The 27,592-nt window shown below is 42.3% G+C and overlaps 2 protein-coding genes across 2 annotated transcripts; both read right to left on the reverse strand.

The window, feature by feature from the left end:
* Window positions 1-240: 240 nt before the first annotated feature.
* Window positions 241-20,445, reverse strand: LOC114684664 (peroxisomal bifunctional enzyme-like). The gene is given in 5 exon segments (XM_037209994.1): window positions 241-872; window positions 875-1,406; window positions 3,154-3,536; window positions 10,349-10,453; window positions 19,977-20,445. Coding segments are annotated over 5 exon segments (1,536 nt in total). The 3' UTR covers window positions 241-825.
* A 1,977-nt stretch (window positions 20,446-22,422) lies between these two features.
* On the reverse strand, window positions 22,423-23,138 carry LOC114684663 (B-cell CLL/lymphoma 7 protein family member A-like). The gene has a single exon (XM_037209866.1). The coding sequence runs from the start codon at window positions 23,106-23,108 to the stop codon at window positions 22,710-22,712; it is 399 nt and encodes a 132-aa protein (XP_037065761.1). The 5' UTR covers window positions 23,109-23,138; the 3' UTR covers window positions 22,423-22,709.
* Between the last annotated feature and the right edge of the window lie 4,454 nt (window positions 23,139-27,592).

The raw sequence follows: 27,592 nt of genomic DNA on the forward strand, positions 1-27,592 counted from the left end.
AGTCACACTCTTCGTTTCTTGCTTGTGTGAGCTTTGAGATGGGTTCCCTGTTGCCCACCCCAGCCCTTGAACCTCTGAGGCTCCTGTGTTGATATCACCACCCCTCACCACGCTGTTTTCCAATGGGATATTTATACTCCATTCACTTGAGAGGTCTCCATCAGAAATTACAATGACTTTGCTTAAAATAGGTGAAAATACTATGAAAACATTTTTACATAATGAGAAGCCTTATTTCCATTAATTTTATTAACTTTATTGAGATATATAAAATATAGACAACATAGTTCATTTGAACCATTCAACTTAGTGTGTTTTGGTATATTTGTAGCACTACAGAACCACCACTAGAGTAATTTTAGAAAAATTTATCAACCTCCCCCAAAGATATTCTGTATCCATCAGCAGTAATTTTAACTTCTAACAATTACAGTCTTGGACCACTCATCTACTGTCTATCCACAGATCTGTATATTCTGGAATTTCATATCTATATCCAAATTGTGTGTGGCCTTTTCTGCCTGCCTCTTCTTACTCAGAGCAGTGCCCTAACCCAGCATCATGTTACAACGGGTTACATTGTAACCCATTGTACATCATGTTACAATTATTTCACATGGCTGAAAATGGTCAATTTCACGTATATGCCACTTCTTGTTGATTTGCTAAGGCACATCTGGTAGAAAGATACAGAGAGGAGCTTTTGCTGACCCGTCATCATCATCATCATCATCATCATCATTATTATCATCATCATCATCATCTGTACCTCAGAACAATCTGAAATTAGATGCCAACATGTGTGGCAAAATACAGAAGGCTAAATTACAGTTTTCTGGTGTGAGACCCTGCCAAACTTTGCCATTCTTTCAGGGAGGGTTTCCCTGGGCAACCAGCTTTCGCAGGTAATCACTGGGTTCCAGTTGGGGGATATCAGGGTTCTGTTTGTAATATTTCTGCAATTTCTCTAGAACTGTGGGCAGCCCAACTGAGGCAGCATAGAACATGGGCCCACCCATGTGCCTTGGCCACCCATACCCATGCAAGTAGATGACGCCAATGTGCTCTGGGCTAGCAGCCATCCCCTCCCCCAAGATGCGGAATGCCTCATTGATGAGGGAATACAGGCAGCACTCCAGGATCTCATCCTTGCTGATGGAGCGCTGTTCAATGTGATGGGTTGCTCTATACTGTGACAGGAGCTTGGAAAGCCAGGGATCAGGTTTGTGAATCCGACCCAGTGGTTTGTCATACTGATACCAACCCTTACCTGTCTTCTGACTGAATCGCCCAGATTCGCAGAGCATATCAGCAAGTGGGGAGTATCTGCTATTGCCCCGCTTACGGGCAGGAGTTCCTGGTGGCAAGGAAGGTCCAATAAGGCCTGAGCCAGGTGGTGGTGGCACACACCTTTAATCCAAGCACTTGGGAGGCAGAGGCAGGCGGATCTCTGTGAGTTGGAGGCCAGCCTGGTCTACAGAGTGAGTTCCAGAACAGGAACCAAAACTACACAGAGAAACCCTGTCTCAAATAAATAAATAAATAAATAAATAAATAAATAAATAAATAAATAAATAAGGATTGGTCAGTGAACATAAATGTATTGAGTAAGAGTTCATGCATGGCTAAGTGCTACAGAAGAAATAAAAATCAGTAGGATTCATATTCATATATATACAAAAGCTATTAAAACTAATGAACAAGCCCAGTGAAGTTCCAGGATATAAAAACCTGCATATAAAAGCCACTGTGTTCTCTTTAACATTTCTTTCTCCGTGTGTACATGTCGCAGGTGTCAGAAGGAAACAGGTGTCCTCTTCTGTCACTGCCTATTCCTCTGGAAACAGGGTCTCCTCTCTTAAGAGGGTGGGGACTTGTGTCTTGTCACCTCGTCTGGAAGCCAGCAAGTCCTGTGACCCTCCTGTCCTTGTCCCCCTTGAAGCTGGGGTTACGTGGGTGCTGGGGTCTAAACTCTGATGTTCATGCTTTCAAACCAGGTACTCCCAACTACTGAGCCATCTCTCCAGCCCCAAATATATTCCACACATTAGCAATGAACAATCTGTATGAAAAGAGGAAAAATAATTCTACCTGTGATAACATCAAAAATAATATGCTTAAAGGAATACATTTAACAAAGGAAGGCTTCTGCACTAAAATTAATGAAACGCTATTGAAAAAATCTTGTTGCTCGGTGTTAAAGTACTTGCCTAGTATGCCCAAGGCCCGGAGTTTGAGACTTAACATTGAAAACAAGAAAAGAAAAAATAAAGAAGGAAGGAAAAGGGAAAGGGAGAGAAAAGGGAAAAAAGCATCACAGAAGACCTAAATAAATTGAAGGACATCCATGGCTCACAGACCAGGAAAAATTTAATATTGTTAAGAAGAAATGTCAAATTGGTCTGTAGAACCAAGGCAAGCTCTGGGCCATCCCAACTTTTTTTTGTGTAAATTAGCAGTAGATTCTAAAATTCATACAGAAATTCAAGAAGAGTCAAAACAGTATTTTAAAAAATTGGAGAAGTCACTCTTCTCATTTCAACAGCTTTGCCAAAGTATTCAAGGCAGATGGAGCAGACAGAGTCAGACATAAACTCCACTCTTACGGCCTATGTGTGGACGGGACTGCTACTGTTGAAAGGTCCCTGGGGCTGACCCACAGGATGGAGAGGGTTCATGTACAAAAGCTAATGTGAGCACTAAGTTCAACCAAGAATTTAGCATCCAACAGCCCCAAGCGAACAACATTTGAAATGTGCTGTGTGTGTGTTTTTTACACACCAGTGCATTTGTGCATCTGAACTGAAAACACCTCTGACAGACTCACAAGAGCTTCAACAGAGCAAGTAGACAGAAATCCAGCATACAGGGGAGGGGCGCAGGAAGTCCCACCCCCGGCTGAGGGCTATTGGCCATTGCTGGCTGTTGGCAGAGGGAGAGTCAGTTTTTTTTTAGGTTGAGCCCACCCTCCAAGAGGTGACCCGTGCCTCACACCCATGCAGCACTAAGAAACCCGTGTGGTTTTAAAAAGGAGAGAGAGCGCATGGAATTGAGAGAAAATAGTGGTCGGGGAGGCTAAGGGAGGAATTGAAGGGAAGGGGATGGAGGAAGGGACTTGATCCGAACATAATTTACGCATGCATGAAATTCTCAATGGATTAAAAGAAATGTGCAGGTATAAAGAATGTACTTACCAAGAACGCCAACCGAGGAGACTGGTTGCCCAGACGCTGTTTTCCAAGAGGCTCCTGAGGGAGTTGACCACTTACTTGCAGACTTTTCAGCGAAAAAGGCATACTGCAAGGCTTGGGCCTGTCCTGATGCCCGAAGGTACATAAACAGCTTTTCTTCTTCCTTAATGCCCACTTCATAGGGGTGCTTCACGGAGGCCTGGACTGAACGGACACAGGTCTCTGGAGCCAGGTGGCCAGGGAACTGCTTTCGTACTTTGGCAATGGCTTCCGCGAAAATACCGTCCATGTTGGGCAAGCTTGGGACTGGCTTGTTTATGAGTCTGCGGGGTTCTAGAGGTTTATCTGAAAGACATTGCAAAGGTTAGAGCACCGCAAGTGTAGCAGAGAGGGAACGGGACCCACAGCAGCTGCACAATGGTGCATGGTTCCAATGACCCAGCGAGACACCATGCAGTATTGTTTAATGAAACACTAATCCCAAAATCTGCTATCTTAGTAACGTCAGACCACAAAGCAACATTTCCAAGTTCTAAAGTATTAAGCTACTAATTCAGGCTTGAAAGGTTCATTCTCTCTTTATAAAGACAACTTTATAATAGATTAAATATTAATTTGTCAGTGAGTCCAAATAGGACAGTTCGTAGTTAATATCATATATTCAAAATTATTCACATCCCTTTCCTAATAATGACAGCACCCTCAAAATACCGTGAACAGACAGGAATGTAATAAGATGCAATGACTGGTGACAGATCGAATTGAAAGTTCATTGATAAGCTCTTCTAATACAGTGCATTGATTTTCAGTACAGGGGGGAAGATAATCAATAGGGGGAAGAAAAGTCTTTTTTCCCTCCAAAAAGGAGATTGGATAACTGATATGCAGGTGGAATAACTAGATATGCAGGTGGAATACCTGGATACACAGTGGGATAACTAACTGGATACATAAGTACTAAGAACTCTGTTCCTTGTGAAGCATGCACCTCAAAATGAATTATAATTCTACTGAACTCCTAATACTATACAATTTTCTAGGAAAACAACAACAACAAAGGAACGTCTCTGTGACCTTGAGTTAGGTACCAGAATCTTATGGTTCTGTAATTTTATTAAATGATTCAATGAAATGGTTTTAAAAATCAGATAAAAATACATCAAATTAATTAGCCATACCACATAATGTGTTCTAAAAAGGGCTGCCATCTCAAGAATGAACCGTTATAGCACAAATGTCCACCTAAGGGAGTTAGAAGAGAACCAACCAGAGCTTATGACATATGTCCACTACAGAAGGACACAGAGCATGACAGTCGTGTACTAACAAGTGTCCAAGGGACCAGGAGGATGGCCTGGATAGCATCATGTGTCCTTGGGTTTCCGCAGTCTCATCCTGGTTCTTAAAGCTGAATGCAAGACCATGACTCAAACATGCAAATCTTAATTACTCGTAGCTGTGAGAGGGTTTTAAGTGAATGCTAACCTATCGGCTGTAAAGGGCATTTTTTAGCACAGGAGTGTAGACAGGGGGAGGGATAGCAGTGTATGGCTCCTCCTCCCCTCGCTCCTTTGGAGAACCAGGAGCTGTAGCCATCACTTAGTTATCACTTATCCTCAGTGCTGGGGCTGAGGAAGATGAGCCTGTGCAGTCAACAGCTGGCGTTATCCATGGGTGGCCAGTAAGACAGGATGGACAGAAGAGGGGACAGGAAGAGAACACATGTGGCCAGAGGAAGTGGAAAAGAAAGGAGGTGGGTGTCAGGGCTGCGCCTCACCCACACAGGACACTGCAGACCTGGACGGCTATCCTTGAAGCTGCTGTTGCTCCTTCCATGACTAGAACTGCCTTCAAACACCAGCGCACACCAGATGTCTTTGAAAAGTTTAACAAGTTCAAATGGCTATTTCCCATCCCAGACGCAGTTAAACTGGTTTAAGGACAGAGACGGGACAGGACAATCTGAAAACCATTAGCACTTGACTTTGAAGTGTGCTTTCACGGAGGTTTTGAGCAGATCTGGGCCCTGGGAGTTACTTCTGGAGGACAGCTGCGGTTTCTGGCAGGTCCCTCAGGACACGGAGGAGAAACACAGCACCTACACAGTGAGCAGGCACTGATGGGGGGTGGGGCAACGCTGGTCAGCTCGTCATCAGCGGCTGGGGAGAATAGGAAGGCGGGAATGAAATCACTCACTTCTACCCTAGGCTCTGCTCACTAGGTTTGACAAGACGAGTGGGTCATCCTTCAGAAGGACACAATGTAGTCATCGCACCTACACCCTTCTGCCAGCCTGGCAGGAAGAGACTGTCAGTCTGGCTACAGAGAGCCATGCTTACATAAATTGTTTCCTCAGACACAAATGACTACTTTCTTCTTACCCTGACCCAATGTGCTGCACCCACATTAGAGGCTCCGCAAATGACTGACAGAACATCTGTCCATCATCAACTTCAGGAAGGCCACTCAAAGGCGAGTGGCACGTCAAGAGGAGGCCTCCTGTGTAGGATAGGGTCACTCCATTCTTTAGAAACATGGCCATACATATATTCACTCGAAGTAAAAATAATTTACAAAGAGCAAATGGTAAAATGAAGAGAAAGACCAAGGAAAGCATTAAGAATTCTTAAGAGCCACAATATCCAGAAAGAGAAACAAAAGTCTTTGGACAGAAACAGCATTGTTAAAAATGGAGCAAACATCCAGGGCAAAGGGCCTGAGCTCATTACATAGACAAGAACAGAGCGTTAGAGGGATGGTGGTGTATGCCTAACATCCCAGAACTTGAGACAATGAGGCAGGAAGATCGAGCATTGGCCTAGAGACTCTACCTCCAAAACAAAACCAGAGGCTGCAGAAACGGCTCCGTAGTTTAATGGTTCAGCGGTTAAGAGTGCTTGCTGCTCTCTCTTCTGGAGGACCTGAGTTTCGTTCCCAGCACCTGTGCAGGGTGACTCACAACCACTGTAACTCCAGTGACGGGGGATCTGATGCCCTCTTTGACCTCTGAAGGCACTGCTCTCATGTGCAGGAACCCACACAGATATACACATAATATGAAATATAAGATAAAATCTTAAAAGGAAAAAAATCCCAAGCCCACAAATGAACCAACTCCCTAGAGCATCGTTCCTGAGCTAGGACTCCCAGATGGATGCTCCCTGTACCCAGCTTCACACCAGCAACATGTGGTGGGGACGGGGAGTCCTCACCTGTAGGACGGCCAAGCTGCTGCTAGTCACAGGCAAGTGGAAATACAAGGCATTTTACAAGCCCTCCCTTCCTCAGGAGTTCTATGGGGCTCTGCCCTGTCTCTGTGTCTCTGAGGTCTGGAAGGTTTTGTATGAAGCTGTTTAATGAACTTCCGTAGTCAACTCTCCAGGACTCGGTGTTGGTTTGTAGAGAAAATGCACACACGGTAGGCACAGCTCCTCAACTCCCTCCGGATCATCACTTGCTCCAAAATACTGACTATAATGTGAATTCATGGAAGGGGAAAAATGAAAGCTTCACATCTTTTCTTTTTTGGTTTTTCAATTCAACATTTGAGTAGTGGATGTGGCAATAGGCTGCAGGCTATGTGATAGAAAATCCCGACATAATAAAGATGGAGAACTGTTTCTGCGCATCAAAATGAGCTTCAGAGAAGTGAATTCCCCCACACGTATAAACACACATTTAATGAGGTGTTGGTTGTTTATGAACCTGACCATCAAGTCAAGCCACCAATTCTGTTTTGTCAAATGACTACATACTAATAGCTACATTTAAAAGCAAATGAGAGAGGAAGCAGGGACGCATAAAAAGAAGTATAAGTGTGGTGATATATTGTGTACCCCAATAAAGCTTACCTGGGGATCAGAGGACAGAGCCAGCCACAAAATTAGACATAGAGGTCAGGCAGTGGTGGCACATACTTTTACTCTTATCACTCAGGAGGCAGAGATCCGTCTGGATCTCTGTGAGTTCAAGGCCACACTGGGCTATATGAGAAACAGAACCAGGCAGTAGTGACATACGCCTTTAATCCCAGGAAGTAATGTGACAGGACACAGAAAGGTATATAAGGTGTGAGGAAACACAAACTCGATCTCTTGAGGCTGAGAATTTTATAGAGGTAAGCTAGTGGCTGGCTGTTCTGCTTCTCTGATCTTTCAGCTTTCACCCCAATATCTGGCTCTGGGTTTTTTATTATAAGACCTTTTAAGATTCATGTTACAGTAAGACCTCAAGTAAAATGGGAAGTAGGCATCACTAACTGGTGTGTTTTGTGAGATTATAAATCACAATTAGCAAGATGCTCTTAGGCGTTTATTGCTGCCCAGCTTTTCTACTGTTCCCCGAGTAGATCTATCTTCAACAAGGAGACTGGATCTCATGTGGCCAAGAACAGCGTGCTACCCTCCTGCCTCCACCCAGAGAGCTAGGATTACAGGAGTGTGCTAACACCCACAGCTTTATGGCTGCTGGGACTGAACCTGGGGACCCCTACATGTTAGGTAAGCATGTTAGGTAAGTATCATCCCCAGCCTGAAATAGTAAGATTTCAAACAGTTGTGTTCGGGTTAAGCAAACAAACAAACAAGAAACAAAAAACCAAAACCTCCACAGCAATGTAAAAGTTCTAGCATTTTCCATGGGATTTTATTCACTGAAGCCCAAAACAGACATAGTAGATGTGCTTGGTTGGAGCAAGGACCAAACACTGAGATTCCAACCAGCATGGCCTTTGCTTTCTCAGAATATGGCCAGAAGTCAACTAACTTTGTGGAGCCCTTCCTTTTTAGAGACGTGAAAATCAAAAGAAGAGCTGTCATGGTCCACATGGCCATCATTATCCCCTGACATCCGGCCAGAGGCCATTTTACAGTAATCACACAACTATTACCAACACTCACCAAACTCTAGGCTTAAATGAGTGAATTTCACTGTGCATAAACGAACATCAGAGAAGCTCGGGGAACATTCTAAGTGTTCTTCATCTGGATTACTACTTAAATGGAGAATTGTAAACAGAGTCAATTATGATCCATACAACGAAGAAATACATAAAGCTGAACAAAATGCAAACATATCCCAAAATTAGAAATATCTGGGAAAATTAGCATATCCTAAGCTAGAAAAAAATAAATAAAACAATGGCAGGTGACATATCTCTGTCACATATGTGCAAAGCCCAGAGTTCCATTCCCTATGAGCCTCTCCACAAAACAACTCCAAACCAACAAGCAAACAGAAAACCACGCCACAGTAAAAACAAAAACCAGATAGTAACTTTTGTGAAAAGCTTTTTTTTTCATTTGTCATTATTATCTCCTTACAATTTTTGTATCTACTCGTATGAATTCTAACTAGCTATAGATTTAAAACAGTTGTAAATTTTTATGGACTTTTTTCCTTCTTAGAATTGGAATCAATTGGTTTCACAGATCCTCACCACTGAAATATTAGTTCATAACAAGCTAGTTTACTCATCTCCACCCTCTCTTCATGACGAAAATGTAAAACAGTCACATTTAACTAATCGAAGCCAGAGCCACAGGCGACTTAAATATTAAAGCAGACAATGCCTCAACTTTGGGGTGCCACCAAGTGGACAAACTATGTAAGGTTGCTGAGACCAGCCATCGTTTTGTTTTGTAAACTTTTGAATTTAATGTTTAGAAATAACTTTAAAAGCTGAAAGGAATAAACACTACCAGACCATAGTGTAAGTGTAGTAGACCTTAGTCCTTATCCTCTGTTTGAAGTAACTCAATTCTCAGAGCAGAATCTAGGGAAACCAGGTAAGGACAGACTTCCCATAGAAACTGAGGCTGGTACAAACTGAAATTCATAGCATGAACTCTCTACAAGCAGATTGTGTGAGTAAGTACTCACAAGCCAAGCAGCCCTCCCAGGAGCACAGGGCTGTGGCAGCAGCCTGGGAGGCAGAGCATAGGAAGGAAGTGCTCCCACACGGAGAGAACACCCTCTAGGAGTCAGGAGCATTTTCCCATCAGTACCTCACTTTTGTAGTGTGAGTGCTGCCTCTACACCGAAACCCCAACAAGCTGGACCATAGAAAAGACTTCGGGGTGAAAAATGGTCACTGGAGGGGCAGTCAACGAGCTTTCACAGGAATGTCTTGGAATGACCCCGAGCTTTCTCTGTCACCAAGCAGAGACTGGCACACACTCCATTCTGCCTGGAGCCCAGCAATCCTTGTAAGTATTTTCTTAACAATTTCTAGCTTCTTTCTGCTCAGTGAGAGCATGCGGCCTCCATAACTTCCCACAGCAGTTCTTCAGTGGATTTTGTTTCTATTGTGACTTCTGGCAGGAAGGCTATTGGGAATTGGGCTCTGGCTTTGCACTCATGTCCCAGAGTTGCCACAAGTCCCAGTTTTATTTTTTCCTAGCTTAAAGGCACAGTTTTAAATTAAAACACCCACACACATACACACACACACCAAAAATAAAACAAACAAACAATAAAACCAAAACCAACCTACCAACCAACCAACCAACCAACCAACCAAAAATAACATTTAAAAAGCCAAAACAATTCTGTAAGCGAGTACTAAAGGGACATTTGAAGGAACACCACTGGTCCACAAGTCCAGCAGGGAAGAACTCACATGTCCAAACTCTGGAGAAACTTCGGAGGCCATGAGCTCTCTGAAGGCCTTGTAGGCTCTTCCTCTAGTGGACCAGCTACATGTTTGTTCCTTGTTCCAACTTAATTCTATTTTTCAACCAGAAGAACACTCATAGAGTATGACATCTCCAGGTACAGCAGAACAAACTATAAACCATGTCCTTAAAACTTCAGCAATGTCTGGTTCCACTCCCAGGAGCGGTCACTTCATTTCCTGTGACTGCTTCTGGAAGACTTTAGGCACAGACAGCAGCATGCTAGCCCACTCTCAACATATACACCTTCTCTCCACTCACACCCTTCTTTTCTGTTACACGTTGGCAAAACACCACTTAAAACAATGTTCTTTTCATTACCTAATACAATAGACTATGGAGTTTATGCCAGATCAATGTAGCATTAAAGCTTGGCTACATTCTACTCTATGGATGCCCCATTAGATATTTAGGGAGTTCCCCATTAGAAAGCACATTTAACTTATTCCCAATCTTGTGCTATTTTTTAAAATTATTGTTTACCTATAATCTTCTGAGCAAATTTGATTGCTTCTTCAACTAGGTCTGACTTCATAACTGCATCCAGAATGACAAGCTTGAGCGCTTCACCTGCTGGAATATGTCTTCCTGAAACAAAAGGAAATAAAATAAGCTAAAGACCAACATGAGGACGAACCGGGGCATTGTTCTCTCTAGTGGTGAAGGTGGCCACTCCTGATTATACCAATTAGTAAGAAAAATGTATAAGACCAGCCTGACCACTGTAGTTGATATTCTGTTTTTTCCATCCCTGATAAATGGGTAATTATGCTTACCATAGTAATTCTGAATATTAGATAAATGAAAAGTTTACCTCTAGATGCTTACAGAGGTAGAGATCCCTGTAAATCTCTATGGAGGTATTCGAACTGGCTGAGTTTTGGCTTGTGATAGAAGCGGTAGCACCAGACAGACAGGGCTATCTACTTTGTACCTACCACATAGCAGGAAAGTACTGATCAACAGTCCCTGAATACAGAGCTAGTTGGCCGAACAGAGAGACCGTGGTGATTAAGCTGGCATTCCACAAAGTGCAGTGAAAATCACATAGGAGAAATCGGACAGAGTTTTGTCTCTTTTGACCCTGCCTTATGTTGTGGACTCTCTGCAGGGCAAGCTTCGCAGTCCTGCTTCCTGTGGAGGCTGAGAAGGTAGGAGACACACTTAGAGGTCTGCTCCTTCAATGCCCTGGCAGTGAAGTGTGGCCCCTAACCTCAAGCTTGGTGGCGTCAGTGCTCTGCTGAGGGAGGATTCCTTGGCGACTGCTTCATCAACAGCCTTCCAGACCCCCTCATCCGGTGAGGAGTGTGGGGCAGGCGAATGGTGTCAAGTGTCCTCTGTATAAGGACACTTGGGTGAATGTATGTGAACCTGCTTAGCAGAAAGACCAGGGCATAGAAAATGAAATCTGGGCACTACAGAAATCTCTGGGGCAACAAGGTAGGGGAGTGTGAGCTGCCCGTGGGAGGGGCTGGCTGTTGCCATGTTCTTGAGTCTCAGAACATCCTGGGGGCATTCATTTTCAGTTACCAGCGCCTTCACAAAGGCCCAGTTCTGCTCCAAACGACTAATGAGTAAAACACAAGGCCCTGCGAGCTGAACCCAAAGCCTCCCCTGTGGCTTTGTCCTATCCTGGGTGGTGTAGATGCTGTCTAGCAGGCTGTCACCCAAAGGTGCTGGATGATGAGCTGCAGGGGACCCCAAAGCGACTGGAGCACACAGCGCCTCTCACACGGTCAACTCTGGCATGTGTCCTCCCAAATTTCTCCAAGAATTTTTCTCAAACTTAACATTTTGATGTCTTCATGGAACCTTCCTGAGATGTCATTTTAAAGCTAACCTGGGGCCACCAAGTCACACTGTCCACTCAAGAGGACAGGTGTTTGATTCCTGTGCCAGCTTGCCTGCTGTTTTATAGGGGCCTTTGCTACGTGAATCAAAACTTGTCAATCTCAGAGTTTAAAAGAGCGGCGTCTTGTGGATTGGTGCTGTGGGCGAAGACCAGCCCAAGATCCCCTCACTTCCCTTTTCCTTCCTGTTTTTTTCTCAAGGTGCTCTTGCTTTCCTGACGAGTTTCCTCACAGGCTAACTTCTGCACACCTCAGGGCTTGCAAACTCAGTTCCCAACGTGGTTATTTATTTTGAGCTTCTCCTTCTGTTTTGTCTTTTGCTGAAGAACTAACCTGTCTCACGTGCCTTGAATTTCTGCAGAATGCGGAATTGCAAGCATTCTCCAAAGAAATCAAAATCACTCCAAATACTTTATGTTCTTTTGAATATACTTGTCATTAAACATTGTGTAACCTGATTGAGTGAATTTCAATTCCATACATCTAGTATTTCTAAATTTCTAATTTTATCATCTAATTTTCCTTCCACATATCTCATTTAAAAGAGCAAAGCTATTTTTAGTTCATATAGACTATTGGTTCTCTGTTTTTCTGTCAGGTTTTTTTTTGGGAGGGGGGGTTTGAGACAGGGTTTCTCTGTAGCTTTGGAGCCTGTCCTGGACTAGCTCTGCAGACCAGGCTGGCTTTGAACTCAGAGATCCACCTGCCTCTGCCTCCTGAGTGCTGGGATTACAGGCGTGTGCTGCCGCCGCCGCCACTACCACCACCACCACCGCCCAGCTTTCTGTCAGTTTTTAATCAGAGCATATGGATCTCTATTATTGGCTCTAAGCATTTTTCATCCCTTTACATTCTTAGAAATTGTAAAGGGCTCCAAAAGGCTATTATCTATGTAGGTGGTATCTGTCAATGTTTGCTGTAATGGAAATTAAAGCCAGGAACCTTAGGAAGGTTTCTGAATAAAATGGTTTTAAAACGATGACCAATTCATGACAAACTAACACAACTTTTCATTACAATAAATGAATTTTAGACTTCACTATGTTCATTACTCATCTTAGTTTTACTTAGAAAAAGACAGAAACAGCAATATCAGGCTAGAGCTAAGGGATAGGAAGTTCATGCCACGTCTAAGCTCACTGTGGTACCCTACACAATCTTTACGTCACCCTCTGGTGGGTACTGCTGCTGTCCTACTGGAAGACTGCCCACAGGCTTATGATTAACCACACTTGTTTCGAGTAAATCTTGTACATGTCCTGTCTTCCAGCCTCACCTCAACTGAAAGTCAAGTGTTTGGCTTATATTCCCTACTCAAAAAGAAACACTTTCATTTAAACTATCATCTTAAGACCTTGAAAATTAATAATTCAATCATTGGTACCTAAACTTGAAAATTCTAGTTTTAATTCTTTTGGATATTCTGCCTCAGATGATATGATATTATATATAAGTGAACCTAAAAATTCCACCAGGGATCTCATAAACCTGATAAACCTTTCAGCAAAGTAATTGGATACAAAATAAACTCACAAAAAAGTCAGTAGCCCTCCCATATACAAATGACAAGTGGGCTGAGAAAACACTCAGAGAAACAACACCTATCCCCATAGCCACTAATAATATAAAATATCTTGGGGTAACTCTACTCAAGAAAGTAAAAGATTTATATGATGAAAACTTAAAGTCTTTGAAAAAAGAAACTGAAGAAAATATTAGAAGATGGAAAGATCTCCCATGCTCATGGATCTGTAGGATTAACATACTAAAAATGGCCATCCTACCAAAAGCAATCTACAGATTCAGTGTAATGCCCATCAAAATTCCCAACACAATTCTTCACAGAACTTGAAAGGACAATTTTCAACTTCATATCGAAAAACAAAAATCTAGGATTGCTAAAACAATTTGAACAATGAAAGAACTGCTGGAGATCTCATTATTCCTGATTTTAAGTTGTACTACAAAGCTATATTAACAAAAACCAAATTTGTTTTTATTGGCATAAAAAACAAAGACATGTTGATGCATGGAATAGAATTGAAGAACCAGACATAAATCCACACTCCTTTGGCACCTGATTTTTATAAAGAAGCCAGAAATACACTTTGGAAAAAAGAACAACTTCAACAAATGGTTCTGGTAAAATAGGATGACCGCATGTAGAAGAATGAAAATAGAGCTATACTTAAAATCCTTCACAGAACAACTCCCAATAGATCAAAGACCTCAACATAAGACCAGATACACTGCACCTTACTGAAGAGAAAGTAGGAAATAGTCTTGACTTGTAGACACAGGAGATGACTTTCTGAACAGAACACTGTTAGTGTGGACATAAAATTAAAAAATTGATAAATGGGGCCTCATGAAACTGAAAAGCTTCTGTAAGACAAAGGACACCATCATTCCTACAAATAGTAGTGACAGCCTACAGAATGGGAAAAGTTTATAACAACTCCACATCTAGTAGAAGATTAATAACCAAATTATATAAAAATCTCAAGACTAACCAAACAACCCAATTAAAAATGGGTTACAGATCTAAACAGAATTCTCCATAGAGAAAACACAAAAGGCTTTACCACTCTTGGGCAAATAACTCAAATGACACTTCATCCTACCACAAGGAAACATGTTCAGTTATGTTCATTGCTGCTCTTCATGGTAGCCAGAAATTGGAAACAACCTAGATGTCCCTTAACAGAAGAATAGAAATAGAATAGAAAGTAAATGTGCTACATTTACATAATGGGTTATTACTCAGCTGTTAAAAAATAACATCTTAAAAATAACATTAGCTGGATAGCCCTGCTCCCTAGGACCTAGCCTCCAGGGGCACATCTCCTGTCTTTACCCTATATACTGACACCTAAGCCCCAGAGACACTACAGCGGCATCTACCCACCTCCAGCCATCCCAGCCTCATCAGTGACCACTAGGGCCCCACCTGCACCTGGAGGAGGATGTGAGTGTCTGGGCACCCTGGTGAATAGCCCTGTTCCCTAGACTCTAGCCCCCAGGGGTACTTCTCTCGTCTCTCCCTCACCCTCAGACATCAAAGCCCCAGTGACCTGGCAGCTACCTCCAAGTACCCACAAACATCACCTGAGGCATCAGAGATCATCAGAGCCACAGGCCCCAACTGCACCAGAAGAAGAGCAACCACCTAAGCCACAGGTCCCACCTGCACCAATTGGAGGAAGAGATGGGTAGACAAGAGTGTAAAAATACATTCAACAACATAAAGAACAATATGGCACCACCGGAAACTGGTGGTTCTACAACAGCAAGACCTGAACACCCCAATGTAGAACAAGCAGAAAAAACAACCTAAAAAATAACTTTATAAAGATGATAAAGGCCCTTAAAGAGGAAATGAAAAATTTTCTTAAGAAATGGAGGAAAAGACAAACAAAACAGTTAGAAGAAATCAATAAAGCCCTTCATGAAAGCTAAGAAAAAAACAGGTGAAGGAAACAGTTCAAGATTTGAAAATGGAAATAGAGGCAATAAAGAAAACTGAAGGAATTCTAGAAATGGAAAACCTGGGTAAATGATCAGGAACTACAGATGCAAGCATAACCAACAGAATGCAAGAGATGGAAGAGAGAATCTCAGGTGTAAAGATACGATAAAGAAAATAGATACATTGTTCAAAGAAAATGCTAAATTCAACAAATTCTTAACCCAAAACATCCAGGAAATCTGGTACACCATGAAAAGACCAAACCTAATAAAAATAGGAATAGAAGAAGGAGAATCCCACCTTAAAGGCACAGAAAATATATTCAACAAAATCATAGAAGAAAAATTTCCCAACCTAAAGAAGGACAAGCCTATGAAAGTACAAGAAGTTTACAGAACACCAAATAGACTGGACCAAAAAAAAAAAAGTCCCCTTGCCTTATAATAGTCAAACCACTAAACATACAGAAAAAAAGAAAGATTATTAAGAGTTGCAAAGGAAAAGGCCAAGTATAAAGGCAGACCTATCAGAATTATAAGAGAATTCCCAGTGGGACTTTGAAAGCTAGAAGGTCCTGGACAGATGTTCTACAGACACTAAGAGACCATGGGTGCCAGCCCAGACTACTATACCCAACAAAACTTTCCATCACCATAGATGGAGAAAACATGATATTCCATGACAAAGCCAGATTTAAACAATACCTATCCACAAAACCAGTCCTACAGAAAGTACTAGAAGGAAAAATTCTAACCCAAGGAAGTTAGCTGCACCCACAAAAACACAGGCAATAGATAACCAACAAACTCCAAAGAAGGGAAACACACAAATGCTACCACCACCACTACCAAAACCAAAAATAACAGGAATTAATAACAATCACTGGCCATTAATACCTCTTAATATTAATTATCTCAATTCATCTATAAAAAGACATAGGCTAACAGAATGGATAAAAAAACCGGACCTGTTTGCATACAAGAAACACACTTCAACCTCAAAGACAGGTATCACCTCAGAGAAAAAGGTTGGGAAAAGATTTTCCAATCAAATGGACCTAAGAAATAAGCTGGTATAGCTATCCTAATATCTAACAAAATAGACTTCAAACTAAAATCAATCAAAAGAGATGGAGAAGGACATTTCATATTCATCATAGGAAAAATCCATCAAGATGTCTCAATTCTGAACATCTATGCCCCAAATACAAGAGCACCCAGATTTGTAAAAGAAACATTACTAAAGCTTAAATCACATATCAAACCACACACACTAATAGTGGGGGACTTCAACACCCCATTCTCACCACTAGATAGGTCTGCCAGACAGAAACGTAACAGAGAAATAAGGGAACTAATGGATGTTATGACTCAAATGGACATCTATAGAACATTTCACCCAAACACACACACAAAAAAAAGTACCTCCTTTTCTGCACCTCATGGGACCTTCTCTAAAATTAACCACATCCTTGATAACAAAGCAAACCTCAACAGATACAAAAAAATTTTTTAATAACCTCCTGTATCTTATCGGATCACCGTGGCTTAAATTTAGAATTCAAAAACAACACTCATGGCAGAAAGCCTACTCATGGAAGTAAACAATGTTCAACTGAATCACCACAGAGTCAAGGAATAAATAAAGAAAAAAATTAAAGACTTCCTAGAATTCAATGAAAATGAATGCACAGCATACTCAAACTTATGGGAAACTATGAAAGCAGTGCTAAGAGGAAAGTTCATAGCACTAAGTGCCTACATAAATAATGTGGAGAAATCTCACACTAGTGACTTAACAGCACATCTGAAAGCTCTGGAACAAAAAGAAGCAAACTCACCCTGTAGATGACAGGAAATAATCAAAATGAGGGCTAAAATCAATAAAATAGAAACAAGGAATCAATGAAACAAAGAGTTTTTCAAGAAAATCAACAAGGTAGACAAACCCTTATCCAAACTAACCAAAAGGCAGAGAGAGAATATCCAAATCAACAAAATCAGAAATGAAAACAGGGGGCATAACAGACACTGAAGAAATCCAGAGAATCATTTGATCATACTTCAAAAACATGTACTCCACAAAATTGGAAAATGTAAAAGAAAGAAATGGACAATTTTCTAGATAGAAATTTACCACATACCAAAATTAAATCAAGACAAGGTAAACAATTTAAATAGACCTATAACCTCTAAGGAAATAGAATCAGTCATCAAAAGTCTCCCCCAAAAAAAAGCCCAGTACCAGATGGTTTCAGCTCAGAATTCTACCAGAATTTCAAAGAAAAGCTAATATCAGTACTCCTCAAGTTGTTCCACACTATAGAAACAGAAGGAACATTGCCAAACTCTTTTTATGAGGCTACAATTACCCTGATGCTCAAACCACACAAAGAAACAACTAAGAAAGAGAATTACAGACTAATCTCTCTCATGAATACTGACACAAAAATACTCAATAAAATACTGGCAAAATGAATCCAAGAACACATCAGAAAAATCATCCACCATGATCAAGTAGGCTTCATTCCAGAAATGCAGGGATGGTTCAACATACAAAAATCTGTAAATGCAATCCACTATATAGATAAACTGAAAGAAAAAAAACCACATGATCATCTCATTAGATGCTGAAAAAAGGCTTCAACAAAATCCAACCTCTTCATGATAAAAGTCTTGGAAAGATGAGGGATACAAGGAACACACCGAAACATAATAAAGTCAATATACAGCAAGCCAACAGCCAACATCAAACTTAATGGAAAGAAACTCAAAGTGATTCCACTAAAATCAGGAACAAGACAAGGCTGTTGACTCTCTCCATATCTTTTCAATATAATATTCATAGTTCTAGGTAGAGCAATAGGACAACAAAAAAAGATCAAGGGGATACAAATTGGAAAGGAAGAAGTCAAACTTTTGCTAATTGCAGATGATATGATAGTATATATAAATGACCTCAAAAATTCTAACAGGAAACTCCTACAGATGATAAACACCTTCAGTAATGTGGTGGTATACAAGACTAACTCAAAAAAATCAGTAGCCCTCCTATGTACAAATGATAAATGGACTGAGACAGAAATCAGAGAAACATCATACATTACAACAGCCATAAACAACATAAAATACCTTGGGGTAACTCTAAATAAGCAAGTAAAGGACCTATATGACAAGAACTTTAAGTCTTTAAAGACTTACAAATATTGCTGCTATGAAAATAGTTGAGCATGTGTCCTTGTGGTATGATTGAGCATTCCTTGGGTATATGCCCCAAGAGTGGTGTAGTTGGGTCTTGAGGAAGATTGATTCTCAATTTTCTGAGAAACTGCCATACTGATTTCCAAAGTGGTTGTACAAGTTTACATTCCCACCAACAGTGGAGGGGTGTTCCCCTTGCTCTGCATCCTCTCCAGCATAAGCTGTCTTCAGTGTTTTTGACCTTAGCCATTCTGACAGGTATAAGATGGTATCTCAGAGTCATTTTGATTTGCATTTCCCTGATGACTAAGGATATTAAGCAATTCCTTAAATGTCTTAAGCCATTTGAGATTCTTCTGTTGAGATTTCTCTGTTTAGCTCTGTACCCCATTTTTTTAATTGAATTGTTTGGTATTTTGATGTCTAGTTTCTTGAATTCTTTATATATTTTGCAGATCAGTCATATGTTGGATGTGGGGTTGGTGAAGATCTTTTCCCATTCTGTAGGCTGTCATTTTGTCTTATTGACTGTGTCCTTTGCCCTACAAAAGCTTCTCAGTTTCAAGAGGCCCCATTTATTAATTGTTGCTCTCAGTTTCTGTGCTATTAGTGTTATATTTAGGAAGTGATCTCCAGTGCCAATGCATTCAAGACTACTTTCTACTTTCTCTTCTATCAGGTTCAGAGTAACTGGATTTATGTTGAGGTTTTGATCCACTTGGACTTAAGTTTGTGCATGGTGACAGATATGGATCTATTTGCAATCTTCTACATGTTGACATCCATTTTATGCCAGCACCGTTTGTTGAAGATACTTTCTTTTTTCCATTGTACAGTTTTGGCTTCTTTGTCAAAAATTAGGTGTTCATATGTGTGTGGATTAATGTCAAGGTTTTCAGCTCATTTCTATTGGTCCAAGTGTTGGTTTTTATGCTAGTGCCAAGCTGTTTTTAGTACTGTAGCTCTATTGGAAAGCTTGAAGTCAGGGATCATGATGCCTCCAGAAGTTGCTTTATTGTACAGTATTCTTTTAGCTATTCTGTGTTTTTTAATTTTTCCATTTGAAGTTGAGTATTGTTCTTTCCAGGTCTCTGAAGAATTGTGTTGGGATTTTGATGGGGATTGCATTGAATCTGTAGATTGCTTTTGGTAAGATTGCCATTTTTACTATGTTGATCCTTCCTATCCATGAGCATGGGAGATCTTTCCATTTTATGATATCTTCTTCAATTTCTTTCTTTAAAGACTTAAAGTTCTTGTCATACAGGTCCTTTACTTGCTTATTTAGAGTTACCCCAAGGTATTTTATGTTGTTTATGGCTGTTGTAATGTATGATGCTTCTCTGATTTCTGTCTCAGTCCATTTATCATTTGTACATAGGAGGGCTACTGATTTTTTTTTGTTTTGTTTTTTGTTTTTTTGAATTTTTTTTTATTTTCTGAAATGAAACCATTGTACATTGTACAAACAATACCTACTGATGGAATAAATAAGTGAAAAATTATACTGCTGTACAACACACCAAAAAAAATTGTAAGAGGAAAAAAAAAGGTAACAGTGAAACAAAACAAAAGGTCTTTATATCTCTAACCAGGTCCTCGGCAATAATTAACATTCCAAACCATGACACCGTCTGACGATGGGCAGTCACCACCCTCTAAGGATCGGTCAATAGCCTTCCGGGTTGGGGGTGTTAAGTGCCAGCACTTTGTGGAATGTGTAGCCGCCATTTCCCCACCTTTACGTTTTGGGGGAAGTTTGCCCTGGGAGCCCTTTAGGCCATGGGGCCTGATGTCCACGGAAGGCATTTGCTTGGGATCCCCAGTCCCTGGCTCGGCCAGATGAAAGGTCTTAGATTCTGCAGTGGGGATGAGGGCCAGGGGTTCAGGGACGGGGACCAGCGGCTCCGGGGAGAGGACCGCGGCGGGGAAGAAAGCACATTGGATTTTGCAGTCTGCCGGCTCCTCCGCGTGGAAGGCTTTCCTGGCCAGCGTGGAGTGCAGGGCCGCTGGCTCTTTGCCTGGCGTGGCCGTTGGAGGGGGCATTCGGACGGTCCCCATCAACGGTCCATTCCTACCTTCAGGCACTTCAGAGAAAAACTAATGACAGCCTCGGTACCGTGGACCTCACGTTTGTCTTCATCCTCAACTGCAAAGTCAACTCCTCTTGACTGTCCAGAGAGGCTGCGTGGACAGAAGAGATGCAGGTGGGCCTAGCCGCCCTGCTGGCTCCGTGGATGCATGTGTTGGGTTCTCCTTCAGCTGGTTATACTGGAACCTCTCGTTTCCCAGAAAAAGAAATAAATGTCCAAATTCATCTCTCACCAAAATGGAGTTTTGCTGCAAAGAAAAAATGTCGCCCTAACTCTAGAATCTGGAGGTAAAGCCGCCTTGACCTTGAGATATGTTGGAGGTTGTGTATCTGGTTGCTTTTCAGCAAAGACGCAGAACACAGTTCTTCATAGAACTGACCGCCTGAGGGGCAAAATTGCTAAGTACAAGAATTTTTTTTTTTTTTAAGACAGAAACATTTTAGCGTCGCTAACTTCAACATTAAGATTCTCAAAGTTTTTTTTTTCCTTCCCTTATTTCAGGAGATATTTTTTTGCATGAGGTATTTAAACTCCAGGAACATTTTGATTCTTCGTGAAGTATATAGGAACTACGACAGCTCCCTTGAGAACAGAAAAAGAAAGGAGAGCTCTCCCCTCAGAAACAAACTCTCAGAAAATGGAGCCTGGCAGACACTTTTCCTGGTGGTCGGGAGAAAGATCCACATGTCGAAAGGTTGGTACCTGAATATGCACCAATGAGCAAACAAAACAAAAACAAAAAACAAAAAACACCCCGCGCCCCCCCCAAACACACAACTCGTAGGGAGTCAGAGCTCCAGTGCAGTAAGTAAGAAAGCATAGGGAAGCTTTAAGGTCTGATGATTCCGTGGAGGAAATTAAGAGCAAACCAGGCCTCAGAACTGAAAGGCCGCCGCCGCCGCCGCTTGGCAGTTCATCCAAGGGGTGTCTCCACTGAGTGAGAGAAAGCTGTCTCAGTGCAATCAAGGGCAGGGGGAGGGGGAGCCGCCGTGGCCCCTTTCTGGGGGTGTGTGCAAATCTCCCCAGTTCCTCGGCGGCGGCGCCTTGCTTCTGGCCTTTGAGGCCCAATCGTTAAGGTCCACTCCCCAGTGGAGGCCGATAGACAGCGCGAGCTGGGAAAGAGACTCCATCCACCTGTCGCCTCTGAGAGTCAGAACACCACACGCCAGGTGCATCTTGCCTGGGGCTTGGGGTGTCGGGGGGCGGGGGGGGACACGGGGAACACAAAGGGCAGCAGGTTTCCGTGGATTTGAAATCCAAGCAATGTCCCGTGGGAGAGTTCAGCACCAGCTAGTCCTGCTGCTCCCAACCTTCCCAGCCCTGTACCATCCTATGGTGTCCTCAGAGGGCCTGGAGAAGGCAGTGCCTGTGGTAGCTAGAGGGGGAGAGAGAGGGTGGAAGTGCCAGAAGAATCTAAAGGCTTTGCATGTCCATCCGGGCTACTGTGGCTTGCAAACCCCTAGTCTCCACGGCTCCAGGAGGTGAGGGCATGTCCTGAACCAAGGAGGCCAGCCCTTGGGAAACGGGGCTGACACGTAGAGCCCCAGGGGCCCTGGAAGTTGGGGCTGACTCCACGTAGGGTACAGGGTGTGCCCAGACACTGCCCACCTGAACCTGGAGCCACTGAAAGGTGCCTGATCTCCCGCCCCTCTACCCTGCCTGCTCTGAAGCAGTCTCGGGTGCAGGGAGAGGGAGAGAGAGACAGTCAGTTAAGGGGCGGGCAGCAGCCTTCACTAAAGGAACGGGCACTTTTTGCCAGGAGAAATGCAGAAACCAGGAAGCATGCCAGAGATAACCTCTAGGGTACAAGGCACAAAAAAAGAAAGCAGAATGAATTGGTGGAAGAGTGAAAAAAGCCCCTATGAAAAGCAAATTCCTGATTGGTACCACCCTCAAATAGCTTATATCATTAAATAGAGAAGTGGGGGGGGGGGTGGGGGGGATACAGCAGCAACACAAATGTAATCTTGGCTTCCGAGACAGTGTGCAGACACACTCCTGAGCTGTCGACCCGCCTCCCCAGGGACAGTCGCTCGAGGGTTTCCGCTTCACAGCAGAGTTCGTCAGTGTCTGAGAAGTTCCGCCGTTCTAGGTTTTTCTTGGATTTGCACTTAGTAAACTTGAAACGTTAGTTCTGTTCGCCCCCGAGAGGAATCGCTTGGGCGACGTTCTAGGATTAAGCCTGCGGAGGTACCTGCCATGAAACATGGACCAATGGGTTCCACTGGGCGTCTACATCTCTTCAGAGTTCTGTTGAGAGCATTCCAGCTTCATCTTTTTAGAGGGCGGCACTCCTTCCAAATCCTGAGAGACTGCGGAAGCTTCTGCTGCCGCCAACCCCGACTCTGCAGATGGCTGCTGGTCCGCTTTTTCTGAGCTGTTCATTGAGTTTTCCATCGAGGACTGCGAATTCTGCTCGTCAGAGGCATCTTCAGTTCCAGGGTGCTCTTTTCGGTCGGCCTGCGCCTCGTCAGCCTTGGCTTCGGGGCCGTCACTGGGCACAGGTGCGTTGGGCTCGGGGGCAGGGCTGGAGTTGCTGCTGTTCTCCTGTTTGATGGGAGAGGCGTCCGCTATGGAGCTCTGGTTGCTGTTATCGTCTGCACAGGAACAGAGCACAGGCTGACATGCCATGGCTGCCGAGGAGAGGGGAGCGGGAGCGTGCGCGCATGTGCCGGGCTACTGATTTTTTTGAGTTAGTCTTGTATACCACCACATTACTGAAGGTGTTTATCATCTGTAGGAGTTCCCTGGTTGATTTATTGGGGTCACTTATGTATTCTATCATATCATCTGCAAATAGTGAAAGTTTGACTTCTTCCTTTCCAATTTGTATCCCCTTGATCTCCTTTTGTTGTCTTCTTGCTCTAGCTAGAACATCAAGTACTATATGGAATAAATATGGGGAGAGTGGACAGCCTTGTCTTGTACAAACTAACCAAAAGGTAGAGAGAGAACATCCAAATTAACAAAGTCAGAAATGAAAAGGGAGGCATAACAACTGACAATGAGGAAATTCAGAGAATCTTCAGGTCATACTTCAAAAACCTGTACTCCACAAAATTGGAAAATCTAAAAGAAATGGACAATTTTCTGGATAGGTACCACAAATCTAAGTTAAATCAAGACTAGATAAACTATTTAAATAGACCAATAACCCCTAAAGACATAGAAACAATAATTAAAAGTCTCCCAACCAAAAAAAGCCCAAGACCAGACGGTTTCAATGCAGAATTCTACCAGATTTTCAAAGAAGAGTTAATACCAATATTCTTCAATTTGTTCCACACAATAGAAACAGAAGAAACATTATCAACCTCCTTTTATAAGGATATACTTACTCTGATTCTCAAGCCAAACAAAGATGCAACAAAGAAAGAGAATTACAGACCAATTTCCCTCATGAACATTGATGCAAAAATACTCAATAAAATATTGGCAAACAGACTGCAAACACACATCAAAAAAATTATTCACCATGATCAAGTAGGCTTCAACCCAGAGATGCAAGGTTGGTTCAACATACGAAAGTCTGTCAATGTAATACACCATATACAAAAATTGAAAGAAAAAAACCCACATGATCATGTCATTAGATGCTGAGAAGGCCTGTGACATAATCCAACACCCTTCATGATAAAGGTCTTGGAGAGATCAAGAATACAGGGAACATACCTAAAACTTAATAAAGACAATTTACAGCAGGCCAACAGACAACATCAAATTAAATGGAGAGAAACTCAAAGTGATTCCTCTAAAATCATGACCTCTTCTTTATTATTGTAGCATACAAAGGATTCATTATATATAAATATGAATATGTAAAACATACTGATATGTATATATTTGTATTGTATATGCACAATTCATTTGTATTGTATTAAAAAATAAAAACAGCATGTTATTGGCTCAAAAACATACATTTTGATCAATGGAATCATTGAAGATCCAGACACATATCTACACACCTGATTTTTAAGAAAGTCTGAAATACATACTGGAGAACTTGAGTAAATGGTGCTGGTCAAACTGGATGGCTGTATGTAGAACAATGAAAATAGATCCATACTTATGACCTTGCACAACACCAACTCCATGTGGAACAAACTCATCAACATAAAACCAGATATACTGAACCTAATAGAAGAGAAAGTGGGGAATAGTCTTGAACTCATAGGCAGGAGCAAGGACTTTCTGAACAAAACACCAATAGCATAGTCACTAAAAACAATAATTAATAAGTGGAACCTCATGGGACTGAAAAGCTACTGTGTGGCAAAGGACACCATCACTGGGACAAAGTGACAACCTATAGAATGGGGAAAGATTTTTACCAACTCCACACATAATAGATGGGTAATATCTAAAATATGTAAAGAACTAAAAAAACTGGACATCAAGAAAACAATTAATCCAGTTAAAAATCATCCCATTTGGGCTATCATGAGGAAGATGAGGCTGCTCAAACACAGTAGGACCTAAGTTGCCTTGCAGGTCAATGGCACTAACAGATGACACAGGCCAGTGATATTTGACAGAGATGTCCAACAAACAATGTTTGTAGATAAATAAAAAAATAAGTCTATTGTTACCTTTTTTGAGATCGGTAGTATTTGGTTTTACCCTAGGTCTCTGGACTATCCAGTCTCTGGTTCTTGGCCATCCAACTAGTGTTGGGTACAGGTTCCATTTCTTAGAATGGGCCTTAAATCCAACAGATATGGTTGGTGACTCCCACAGCTTTGTGCCACCACTGCACTAGAATAATTTGCAGGCAGGACACCACTGTAGATCAAAGAGTTTGTAGTTGGGTTGATGTTTACATTTGTCTTTTGGTAGCATGCAGAGTAACTTCCTGTATCAAAGACTCTAGAATGTAGGGGTGAAGGCTCTATGTAGACACTAGCTTGACTTCTCAATGTTCTATGAGTTGCGTAAGTATTGTCTCCAGCAATGCAGCCTTGCCATCAGTTAGTGGAGAGCAACCTATAGTCTTGGCTACAGCCTGGCTTGTTTGGAGATTTCCATAGAATCCCTTTGTCCACAACTCAATTAGATGTAACCCAATCCTCGGAAGAGAAGCTTCATTTGGCGACAAGAGATGTCTATTTGAGGCTCTGACTTCTCATTATTTGGCAATTTCAGTTAAGATTGCCTTCATATATGTCTATATTTTAGGAAGCTCCTACTGTATTAGGTTTCCACATTACCCCTCAAATGACCCTTGATTTTAGCTGTCTCTCCTGTATTCTGTCCCTTGTGCCTCTCTATACTCCTTCTCCTCACTTAATCCTTTCATTCCAGCTCCCATGGCCATCCATAATTATTTATTTCCCTTTCCTAAGGGGATCTATATGCACCCACTCCCCCCACCCCCACCCCCCACCCCCCACATGGAGCCTTACTCTGTGCCCAATCTCTGTGGTTCTATGTATTGTACCTTGGTTATCATTGAGTTAAGAGCTAATATTACATATAAGTGAATACATAGCATATTTCTCTTTCTGGGTCTGGGAAACCTTACCAGGATTATTTTTTTCTAGTTCCATCCACTTACCTGAAAAAAAATTTTAGCTGCTGAGTAATACTCCAGTGTGTAAATGCACCTGATTTTGTTTATTCATTCTTCTGTTGAGAGACATCTAGGTTGTTTCCAATTTCTGCTATTATGAATAGAGCAGCATTCAACATGGTTGGACAGGTGTCTAGTGGTAGGATGAAGCATTCTTTTGGTTTATACCAAAGAGTAGTATAGCTGGATCTTTTTTTTTTATTTTACAATACCATTCAGTTCTACATAACAGCCACAGATTCCCTTGTTCTCCCCTCCCTGCCCCCTCCCCTTCCCCCCAGCCCACCTCCCATTCCCACCTTTTCCAGGGCAAAGCCTCCCCCAAGGACTGAGTTCGACCTGATAGATTCAGTCCAGGCAGGTCCAGTCCCCTCCTCCCAGATTGAACCAAGCGTCCCTGCGTAAGTCCCAGGTTTCAAACAGCTAACTCATGCAATGAGCCCAGGACCTGGTACCACTGCCTAGATGCCCCCCAAACAGATCAAGCCAATCAACTGTCTCACCTATTCAGAGGGCCTGATCCAGTTGGGGGCCCCTCAGCCTTTGGTTCATAGTTCATGTGTTTCCATTCGTTTGGCTATTTGTCCCTGTGCTTTATTCAACCTTGGTTTCAACAATTCTCGCTCATATAAACCCTCCTCTTTCTCACTAATTAGACTCCTGGCGCTCCACCCGGGGCCCAGCCATGGATGTCTGCATCCAGATTCCTCAGTCCTTGGATGGGGTTTATGGCACAACTATTAGGGTGTTTGGCCATCCCATCACCAGAGTAGGTCAGTCCCGGCTGCCAAAACCTGGAAACAACCTAGATGCCCTTCAACTGAAGAATGGATAAATAAATTGTAGCACATATACACAATGGAATACTACTCAGCAGAGAAAAACAATGACATCATGAGGTTTGCAGGCAAATGGATGGATCTAGAAAAAAATCATCCTGAGTGAGGTAACCCAGACTCAGAAAGACAAATATGGTATGTACTCACTCATAGGAGGATACTAAATGTGGAACAAGGATGACTGGACTGCTACTTACATCACCAGTGAGGCTACCTGGAAAACAGGACCCCAAGAAAGACACGAGGATCGCCCAATGACGGAGAAATGGCTGAGATCTACATGAACAACCTGGACATGAGTGGGAGCAATGAAAGGCGAGGGTCGAGGGAAAGAGAGCGGGAGATCCCAGCTGGATCAAGAACAGAGAGGAAGAACAAGGAATAGGAGACCATGGTAAATGAAGACCACATGAGAAAAGGAAGAAACAAAGTGCTAAAGAGGCCACAGAAATCCACAAAGATACCCCCACAATAGCTGGATCTTGAGGCAGCTCAATTCCTATTTTTCCAAGGAACTACCACGTTGATTTCTATAGCGGCTGTACAAGTTTGCACTCCTACCAGTAATGGATGAGTATTGCCCATAATCTGTATTCTCCCAGCATGAGCTATCACTTACTTTATTGATCTTAGCCATTCATACAGGTATAAGATGAAATCTCAAGGTAATTTTGACTTGCCTTTCCCTGAGGGCTAAGGATGATGAA

Source organism: Peromyscus leucopus, chromosome 12 (assembly GCF_004664715.2).
Source record: "Peromyscus leucopus breed LL Stock chromosome 12, UCI_PerLeu_2.1, whole genome shotgun sequence".
Classification (NCBI taxonomy): Eukaryota; Metazoa; Chordata; class Mammalia; order Rodentia; family Cricetidae; genus Peromyscus; species Peromyscus leucopus.